Below are 10477 nucleotides of genomic sequence, written 5' to 3'. Positions count from 1 at the left end.
TTAGTTTCGGTCCTTGAAAATCAGCTTGTCCATCGAGAGTGCGTATCTACAAGGGGAGTATTTCTACTCCAGGGGACCAATTTTATCAAACTGCGTGAATACATAAAGTGGAGCCCCCTTACCCTTAATAAATCTGAAGGGTATTAAAAAAAAAAAAAAAAAGTTAATTCAAAGAATTAAAGTCTGGTATCCTAGAAAGGTTATAACAAATCTACGCGACTGGTCCTCCGAAGCAGTCCTACAAACCAATGCAACATTTCGTCATGACAGGCGAGTTAAGTGGGAATTGAATGAAGCAAGTCAGAAGACAAGGCCGGTTCCGCTCGAGACGTTTCTGTAAGGATGGAGCGCAATTACCCGTCGTGGAGGACTTGTGCCTTTCCTGCATTTTACGAGGACGGCTCGTATTAATGACTGCCACAATACTTCTTCCTTAAAACAGCTTTTTAAATTAGGCTTATTAGACAATATCTTTAAGTGCAACAGGGCTTCCTAGGTTCACCTCCACATCTGGGCATACGTAGTAGATAGCCGTCAGCTAAATGATCGATCGGTTCCCAGTCTTCTGATTCCCCTGTACACAGGAACACTCGGCTCGGTCGATTACTAAGAGCCGCTGTCAAAATTATCTTTTTAGTTTGGGCGACTGAATTATACCTCCCCGAAAAATGCGCCTCAAAAGTAAGGAGGACAACACGAGTCACATAGTGGCCAATCCCACCGAAAAGCAGCCAACTTCTATGTATGGGCACCTTGGGCACTTACTGTAGCCCTTTTTGCCTCCCATTCCATAAAATGCTACATAGGCGTATATTCCTATATAGTTGGATATCACTTCTTTATTTTCTTTTTTTTTGTTTCAGGAATTCCACTAGAACAACTTGCTTTCTTCTATACTGAAGTCGGCCATTACTTCCTCATACCCACGGTGGGCCAGGCCTTACATAAATTTTGGTAATTGAAATGAAGCCTCAGAGATCTTCCTTCTTGTTTCTACATAAAATGGTTAATTCCATCCACAAGATATGTCATTAATGTCGAATAGAGGTGCCCCTATCGGAAATGGAGAGGGCTGTGCACCGCCGAATGTGGGCGACTGTAGAGGAATCGCCTCTATCGGATTTTTATGGCGTATCCTGTGGACCCCCCTTTAATCTACCAACTCTTTGAAGGGAACAGGAGTTGAGATTGCCAACGGAGACCGTTCCATAACGCCAGTCAGTTCTTGTAAGGACCAGGAGATAGGAGTACATGGGAGTCTATTCTTAAAGGGACTCTGTCACCTGAATTTGGTGGGACTGGTTTTGGGTCATATGGGCGGAGTTTTCGGGTGTTTGATTCACCCTTTCCTTATCCGCTGGCTGCATGCTGGCTGCAATATTGGATTGAAGTTCATTCTCTGTCCTCTGTAGTACACGCCTGCACAAGGTGCAATCTTGCCTTGTGCAGGCGTGTACTATGGAGGACAGAGAATGAACTTCAATCCAATAATGCAGCCAGCATACAGCCAGCGGGTAAGGAAAGGGTGAATCAAACACCCAAAAACTCCGCCCATATGACCCAAAACCAGTCCCGCCAAATTCAGGTGACAGGTTCCCTTTAAGAAGCCTTCATCCGTGTCACCAGCCTGCACTACACTGAATTTGGCCTCACAATTCAGCACCATTTTGTAAGTCCCCACCCATGAACCTTTTTTTCTAGCATGGCGCCATGGGCTACAATTAAACACCCTCCTAAAATTACCAGCCTTTGCTACAAAAAGAATCTTGCCTACAGCAATAACAAGGGTCCTACTTTTCACGTCTTTGACAAATTGGAACAATTTCGAAACTTTTTTTTTTAGTTAATTATTGAACTTCAAGAAGAAAACACATCTCGTTTCCAACCTATTCAAAAGAAAATATCATCTTCCAGTAGTCATTGGCATGTATTTATCTAGAACCATGTAAAAAAAAAATTGGAAGGGAAACCTTCAAAATATTGTGCTTTTCTATATTTTGCCTCAATGACTCATTTTTTTTAAATGGAGAAAACTCAATTCCAGTTCTGAAATTTCTTCCACAAAACAAACAAACAAAAAAAAAAGCATTAGCTCACACTAACACATGGCAAAGTCTTTGGGCCTGATCACGGTGGGAATATGAAGATTGTAAATTGTGCTATGGAAAAAAAAAAAAAAGAAATACAAAACGGCGACTTTGATGTCAGAGAAATAATAAACCGCTGCTATTGTGTCAATTGACCTGGGATTTCAGCTACGGAAAAAAAAAGAAAAAAAAATACACCTATTTTCTAAAGCAAATGTTTTCCTACAGAGGTCTTCTCGTACAAAGTTTGCAGTAAAAGGAAGACCTTTGTTCTCATCTATCACAATGGCCGACTACAAAAAGAAGAGCTACCATTGTATTGGTCAGTTACAATGATCTAGGTTCAGTCACAGTAGACTACCATCGTCGCTAACCTAAGAGGCATCCAGCCACCTCCAACAATTATTGTAGGACAAACTTGTCCTGTCTGAAGTGAGGTTCCTTTATTGATTATTGCTAAATAAGGTAACAGATTGGGTCATTGTCCGTAACCAGTTCATGAAAATTAGTTCCAGTAAAGAGATATTCACAAAAGTCAAAACCAAAGTCTCCGAAAGAAAAAAAGATGAAACTCGAAAACCTTTATGATGGAGTAGGAGGATCACACACCAATCGAAAAGGGTATCCGAGTCGAAAGGGGAAGCTAAAAGATGTATTGATGGACTTCGGGCCACGTAAGGGGAGAAGGAGAATCAGGGATGAAAGTCCTCTATGAACACGACTAGAGATAGATACCTAGTGTCTTATTTCGGCTAGGAATGGTTAGCCCAACTCCATCAGAAAAAAAAAATGCATGACTTTATTCTAGCACCAAAGATTCAGTTGTGTGTCTGCTCATGACTCCATAAACTGAAGGCGGTTTTAAAGGTCCTATGACACAGTTTACACATGAACTGTCGCTTAAAAGTAAGGGCCGACAGGGGTGGAGCGTGATAGAAAAGAGTATCCGACTCCTGGGGAGCAAACATTTTTTCTACGGGGCTTGATTTCTCGACTTTGAATCGCTCCGGTTCTACGAGGTGCATTTTGAGAGGAGGTGGAGGTGGTAGAATTGGGAGAGGAGGAGGAGATGGTGGTGGTGGTGCAGGAGGAGGAGGCGGTGGGGGTGGTGGAGGCGGTGGGGATGGAGAACTTACGGGAGCACCCCTTTCTGGTTCTCTGAAAGACGATTCTTCTCCCTGCGCCATATGAGACTGAAAGTGACTCCAAAGTCGAAAATTCGTCCTGAAGGCTTTGTTGCACACGTGGCAGATGAAAGGTTTGACCGAGCACAGGAGTTCTTGATGACGCTCGAGTTGCTTGTGAACTGTAAAGATTTTGCCACATTTTTCACAAGACCACACGCCATGCTCGGGGGTGGTCACATCTTCTTTCTGATCGTACAGGGCTTCTGAGCCGTCTTCCATTTCATCTGAAGGTTCTTCCTTGATCTTAACGTTGAATTGTTTAGAAACACTAAGATCTTCGGGAATACAGGTGGAGTCCTCTGAATCATAGTTGATGTGTTCAGAAGAGTCGCTGTAGACACTGTCATCCTTCGATGTTAGAAAGTCATTTCCCTGACTAGGTTCGGGTAAAGGCTGCAGCCTCGGAGTACTGTTGATGGCACCATTGTGGTCGATCATTGGTAATGAAAAGTTTTCTGTTGGGGCCATTGTGTTTTGGTTATGAACTTCCACTTGATGACGCCAAACACTAAAAGAAGACTTAAATGTTCTCATACATTCTAGACATGTAAGCTTCTTATACTCGCACTTTGCATCGTGTTCATTTTTAAGTTCTGGAGTAGCGAATCGAAGGCTGCAGTACGGACAGAGAGTCGCGTTTCTACACATTCTCTCGTGATTCCCCTGTTCGATAAATGAAGACAACTTTAGGTTGCAATGCCTGCATCGAAATATCTCTTTACTTTCTTCAGGACTCTTTGGAAGGGATGGCGCTATGGGCCTAAGATGTTTGCTGCCATATGGAGATTTCTCCCCTGGATGCATTTTGCAGTGCTGCGTGAACTGAGATAAGAAACGATACGACTTCCCACAGTAGTTGCAGGTGTAAGCCGATTTGGTTCTTGATCTGAGGCTTCGTTTCAGGGCTTGTGCTTGGCTGCTTGCCAATCCAGGAAAGCTTGTTTTGCTTCTTCGCAGTTTATAGATAAGTGCTTTTTTAATTTCCCTTTCTCTTACAATGTCTATTAGCTTCCTTTGGAATTTTTCATCTAGAACGGTCTGTGTGCTCGAAGCGGGCGACGGGTTCTTCACTATCCCGTGCTGCGTTTGACAGTGGGTCCACACTTTAAAGTTAGTGTGGAACCTTTTAAAGCAAATGTCGCAAGAGTAAGGTTTCTCAGGATTGTGGTACATGTTCATGTGACGGTTCAGACCGGCGGTCGATCGGAAAATTTTAAGGCAATGTTTGCATTTAAACTTTTTGTCATGGTGCATATCTGGTAACGCGATGCTCATTTCGTGACTATCGTCGGAATCAGAAAAACCATCAACTGCTGTGGTTCCGGGTAACATGTTACTGTCCAGCTCTAGAGAATTACTTTCTTTCAGTTTTATTCTTCTGGGCACGAGTCTCCTATCACCTTGGAACTTTCTTTTATTAAGCCTGCTTATAGGGGTTGGTTCCTCCAGGTTAACAGATCTATTTTGTGCTTGATCCCCCACTGTAACCTGAAATATCTCCGACTGCTCCGACACAGGGCTACCAGGCTCAGCTTTTATGTGAATATCTTTTTCCAGATCGGTCGCCATGGGATATGTTGCATTGGGCCTTATGAGATCTAAAGATTTATCCTTGCCTCTGTCGATGATTCCTTTTAATATGTGCCTACGGGACATCCCACTTGGCACCTCCTCTTTTGAGGTCCGCTTGAGACTGGTTGTCTCTTTAGAGGAGTGAAAATCGGCAGCTTGTGAGTAAGCTGGAACCGGGCTATCCATAGAAAGTGATCTTCTCAAGAGACTTTTAACAAGAGGACCGCTGCGATCAATCTGTTGTTTTGAAGGGATAGCAGGAGGCGCTGAAGCCCCTTGATAATACATCATGTCATCGTCTTCCTCTTTAATTTGTGGACTCTCAATTTCTGTTTTTGGTATCGAAAAGGAAGACTCTGTTGAGCTGAGAGATGGTGTCGCCGTTTTTCTCTTGTACAACTCCGTCAGACTTCCCCTTGATATACCGGAAGGGGAAGGGTGGTCTTCATTACCGTCGTCATTATCTTCAAAAGTTTTTTGGTGCGGAAAGCCTTTTCTTCTCGACGAACCAGTTTGCTCCCCTGAGTTGGAGGCCCCTTGCCACCGCCGTTCAGAAGCCAAAAAGCCGGAAAGTGAATCGGAGGTTCGTATATGATGTCTAGCAGAACTCGATCTTCCTGAAGAAAACGACAGCCTCGACACCTGGCTTTTATCATGGTGTAGACTACCAGTGTCTTTGTTTTGTGTCTCTTTATTCTGACAGACTATGACGCTTCTTTGCTGGGCTCCATTATCATCATCTTCTTCGTAGTGCCCTGGCTTTCTGCGAGAAGAAAATGGTGCTTGAGGAGTTTTGGAAAGGATATTTGTCAGAAAGCTGATGCCCAAACTGTAGCCTAGTTCTTGAATGGCTGCGAGACTTCCCTTCTCCGCAAACAAGGAGGAGGAGTAGATGTAGTTCAACACGGTGTCGAAGGCGTCAGCCTCGCAGAAGTCCAGCTGAAAGACATTTTGAGCCTCGTTGTTTTTATCCATGAAGAGGCTGTGGAAATATTCGCTGCTGGCAGCCAAAACATTTTTATGGGCTCGAAATTTTTGGTCCCCGACAATCAGAAGAACGTCGCAGAGTTGACCTTTCAGACGCTCTTCGTTTAAAGCGCTCAGTAAAGAGATGGAGTGAGCTGGATTTATGTAATGTAAGAGTCTGTCCATTGTCAAGACTGACCTGAAAAGCAAAACAAAAAAAAAAAAAAAAATCAGATTGGTATATGGATTTCTACCAGGTTACAGTAAACTAATTAAAAGGGATCATCAGACACCGCTCACCTCCCGATGTGCAAATTGCATATACAGATGTCAGCCAGAACAGGAGACATCGTTAAAGGGCTGCTCCTCTCTCAGACATTTATGTGAGACCACTGCTCTATAGTAATAAAATTTGGCCAATTTTAATTTTTGATGGCCGTTGGATCATACTGGGAAGAAAAATCGATTTTTCGAGTCAAGAAAACTGGGTGAACTAATTCTCCCCTCGTATTCTGACAGGTCTCTATTACTGACCTGGGATTAATATACAACCTCAAAAAGTTTGCTACTGTCTATCTAAGGCTACTTTCACACTAGCGTCGGTACGGGGCCGTCGCCATGCGTCGGCCTGACGTACCGACGCAAACTGCGAAAAAAAAAAAGAACAACATGGGCAGCGGATGCAGTTTTACAACGCATCCGCTGCCCCATTGTAAGGTCCAGGGAGGAGGGGGCGGAGTTCCGGCCGCGCATGCGCGGTCGGAAATGGCGGACTCGACGCACCAAAAAACGTTACATGGAACATGACATGGTACATGACAGATGCGACGTGTGAAGATACGTCGCAATGTGTCGCTAATGAAAGTCTATGGAGAAAAAAATGCATCCTGCGGGCAACTTTGCAGGATGCGTTTTTACTCCAAAACTACGCATTGCAACGTACGTCAAAAAACGCTAGTGTGAAAGTAGCCTAAACGATACACTGTATAATGGACGCTTCTACATTGATATTACACGTCACATATTCGTCTATGGAAAAAAAAAATCCACAAGCTCAATCTGCTGTGTCAGAAACTGGACTGTGGGGTCTATTTTGGTGGAGTAGTTAAAAAATGAACCTCCTCAGACAATATATAATAAATTGGGTTCAGTGCAGGATCTGATGTAAATGTTTTCATAAGAACTTGGGAAAGTTATGAAATGTCCTATAAATGTCTGTTCTGTTCCTGATGTGAGGATCTCGGCTTTTAGAGGAGATGAATCTGTGCTGCACTTTATGCACTTGCTCAGTAGTGACCGATGCTGTGGAGACTGGAGTGCGGGAAATTGAGGAGTCGGAGGTTTAGCTTACAGATTCCACAGCCCTGGTCCGAACCCCACTAATCTGATACCGATTTCTTAGCTTAAGCAATGATTATCAATATCAAAGTCTGGGACAACCTGTAATGTGTGAACTCCCAACAGCAGGGATTTTTATTGTATAACCGTAAATCAGCATGTCCATCTCTGTGTTACAGGCGTTTGTCCAAGAAAAACAAGTTAGAACTAGTGATGAGCGAGTGTACTCGTTGCTCGGGTTTTCCAGAGCACGCTCGAGTATTTGGATGTGCTCAGAGAATTTGTTTTCTTCACCTCAGCTGCGTGATTTACGGCTGCTAGACAGCCTGAGTACATGTGGGGGGGTTGCCTGTTTGTTAGGGCATTCCCACATGTACTCAGCCTGTCTAGCAGCTGTAAATCATGCAGCTGAGGTGATGAAAACAAATTCTCCGAGCACATCCAAATACTCGAGCGTGGTCTGGAAAACCCGAGCAACGAGTACACTCGCTCATCACTAGTTAGGACTTATCCGCAGGACATGTGATCACTAGTGATGAGCGAGTGTACTCGTTGCTCGGGTTTTCCAGACCACGCTCGAGTATTTGGATGTGCTCGGAGAATTCGTTTTCTTCACCTCAGCTGCATGATTTATGGCTGCTAGACAGCCTGAGTACATGTGGGGGGTTGCCTGTTTGTTAGGGAATTCCCACATGTATTCAGCCTGTCTAGCAGCCATAAATCATGCAGCTGCGGCAAGGAAAACTAAATCTCCGAGCACTAACACATACTCGGGAGACCACCCAAGCGTGCTCTGGAAAACCCGAGCAACGAGTATACTCGCTCATCACTAGTTAGGACTTATCCGCAGGACAGGTGATCACTAGTGATGAGCGAATATACTCGTTGCTCGGTTTTTCCTGAGCTCGCTCGGGTGGTCTCCGAGTATTTGTTTGTGCTCGGAGATTCAGTTTTCATCGCCACAGCTGAATGATTTACAGCTACTAGCCAGCCTGAGTACATGTGGGGATTGCCTGGTTGCTAGGGAATCCCCACATGTAATCAGGCTGGCTAGCAGCTGTAAATCATTCAGCTGCGGTGATGAAAACTAAATCTCAGAGCAGTCATAAATACTCGGGAGATCACCCGAGCGTGCTCAGGAAATCTCGAGTAACGAGTACACTCGCTCATCACTAGTGATCACTTACTGTGGTGGTCTGATCTCTGGGACCTGCACTGATCAGCAGAACTTTTATCCCAGTTACTAATGCCTGACTGCCGCTCCATTCATTCTCCATAGGGAACAGCCTCAATGTGAACATATGAAGCCGTGGTCGGGCACATGCACTGCCGCTCCATTCCAGTACGTCTGGATTTATTACCCCCCAAAGATGAACACATCATCACCTATCCTGAAAACAGATAAAAGCTTTTCACCTCCTTACCCCATAGCTTAGAGAGCATCACTACACACCTCCAGGATGCCGTACAGTACATAGATTTACTTATTTTGAGTCAATAGTGTAAATGGGGGGAAATATTTTTTAGGGTTTCATTTAATATAATTTTTATTTTTTTTTCTATTTGCAAATAGAAAAAAAAAATATTTCTACATTTTCTTACTCTTTGAAACCATAAAAAGATTTTTTTCCATTTATACTATTAATGCAAAGTTTTTTTTCTTGGCAGTATACCTTAGAAAAAGAACCTTTTCATGGTTTCAATGTAATGTATACCGTATAGATTAAAATAATTTCCATCATAAATGTAATTATATCTATATATTTGTGTCTTAGAGGTTATATACACAACGAGGGCAAAAAAAAAAGTGGACTATTTTCTAGTCTTGTGTAGCTGTCCCTTTAAATACACGGCAAGCTCTATAGAACTGTCTAGAAGCCCCACCTACTTCAGGAAAAAACTGTGGCGCTTTACAACCTGCTGAAAAAAAAAATCATCCTACATCCAGCAGCAGTATTAACAAGCTGCCGCCATTTTTTAGAAGACAAAAACGTAATAAAGAAAGTAAAGGAAAAGGCGTCGCCAAAATGGCAACACAGCCAATCAAAACACAAGTTTAGTGTCACATGACAAAGAATGGCTTCTAGCATGCGCCCATAACGTTCTAATGCTTATGCGCAGACGCAAACGGCAGGCATTTTTTTCTCTTTAGCTAGCAGACGATGCGCATGCGCAATAAGTGTTCTAGCAATAGAAGGGTGTGTGGTGGGGGAAAAGGAGGCTGGCGAGCTGACGGCTGGTGGAGGAGGGCGGGAGGAGCACGGGCAGCTCGGAGAGAGGGGAGAAGAAGAGGCAAGATGGAGAAACCACCTCAGAGTTACGTCAGGGAGACGACGGAGGCATGACGGCAGCCTGGGAAAGGGTGTAGATATACTTACCGTTACTCCCCGACTCCGGAAAAGCCTGTCTGCGGCGGTTCCGGACCTTCCGAGTCGCAAAATGTCATCGGCGCTCTCCTGCCGCCGTGATTCCATCCATCTTGAATTTGACGTCATCCCACACCAGGGATGAGGTCATCGCACGGAGCGCTCGTCACGTGTGCGCCGCTCTCATTGGCTGAGGCCGCCGTGGGCGGGAGAGCAGGGGGCGTGGTCAGCAGTTAACTGGGCGGGGCTGGACGCGGCTCTGAGGAGAGTGATGATTGTTATTGTCATCGGCGGCCGCCATGTCTTCTGAGGAGGAGCTCCGGCCTCGGGACTGCTGGGACTTGTGGTCCTACCAGACCCCTCCACGGGAGCGGAGGAGGAGCTCGGGACTGCTGGGACTTGTGGTCCTACCAGGCCCCTCCACGGGAGCGGAGGAGGAGCTCCGGACTGCTGGGACTTGTGGTCCTACCAGGCCCCTCCATGGGAGCGGAGGTGGAGCTCGGGACTGCTGGGACTTGTGGTCCTACCAGACCCCTCCATGGGAGCGGAGGAGGAGCTCCGGCCTCGGGACTGCTGGGACTTGTGGTCCTACCAGACCCCTCCATGGGAGCGGAGGAGGAGCTCGGGACTGCTGGGACTTGTGGTCCTACCAGACCCCTCCATGGGAGCGGAGGAGGAGCTCGGGACTGCTGGGACTTGTGGTCCTACCAGACCCCTCCATGGGAGCGGAGGTGGAGCTCGGGACTGCTGGGACTTGTGGTCCTACCAGGCCCCTCCACGGGAGCGGAGGAGGAGCTCGGGACTGCTGGGACTTGTGGTCCTACCAGACCCCTCCATGGGAGCGGAGGTGGAGCTCGGGACTGCTGGGACTTGTGGTCCTACCAGGCCCCTCCACGGGAGCGGAGGAGGAGCTCGGGACTGCTGGGACTTGTGGTCCTACCAGACCCCTCCATGGGAGCGG

At 45.8% G+C, this 10477-nt stretch overlaps 1 protein-coding gene across 1 annotated transcript; it reads right to left on the bottom strand.

The window, feature by feature from the left end:
* Positions 1–860: 860 nt before the first annotated feature.
* ZBTB21 (zinc finger and BTB domain containing 21) lies at positions 861–9653 on the bottom strand. The gene is made up of 2 exons (XM_069760687.1): positions 9529–9653; positions 861–6011 (listed from the first exon to the last, which is right to left on the bottom strand). The coding sequence occupies exon 2, from the start codon at positions 5996–5998 to the stop codon at positions 2906–2908; it is 3093 nt and encodes a 1030-aa protein (XP_069616788.1). The 5' UTR covers positions 5999–6011; positions 9529–9653; the 3' UTR covers positions 861–2905.
* Between the last annotated feature and the right edge of the window lie 824 nt (positions 9654–10477).

Source organism: Ranitomeya imitator, chromosome 3 (genome assembly GCF_032444005.1).
Source record: "Ranitomeya imitator isolate aRanImi1 chromosome 3, aRanImi1.pri, whole genome shotgun sequence".
Classification (NCBI taxonomy): Eukaryota; Metazoa; Chordata; class Amphibia; order Anura; family Dendrobatidae; genus Ranitomeya; species Ranitomeya imitator.
The sequence above is the reverse complement of the archived record's forward strand: the minus strand, read 5'-3'. Positions and strand labels throughout refer to the sequence as shown.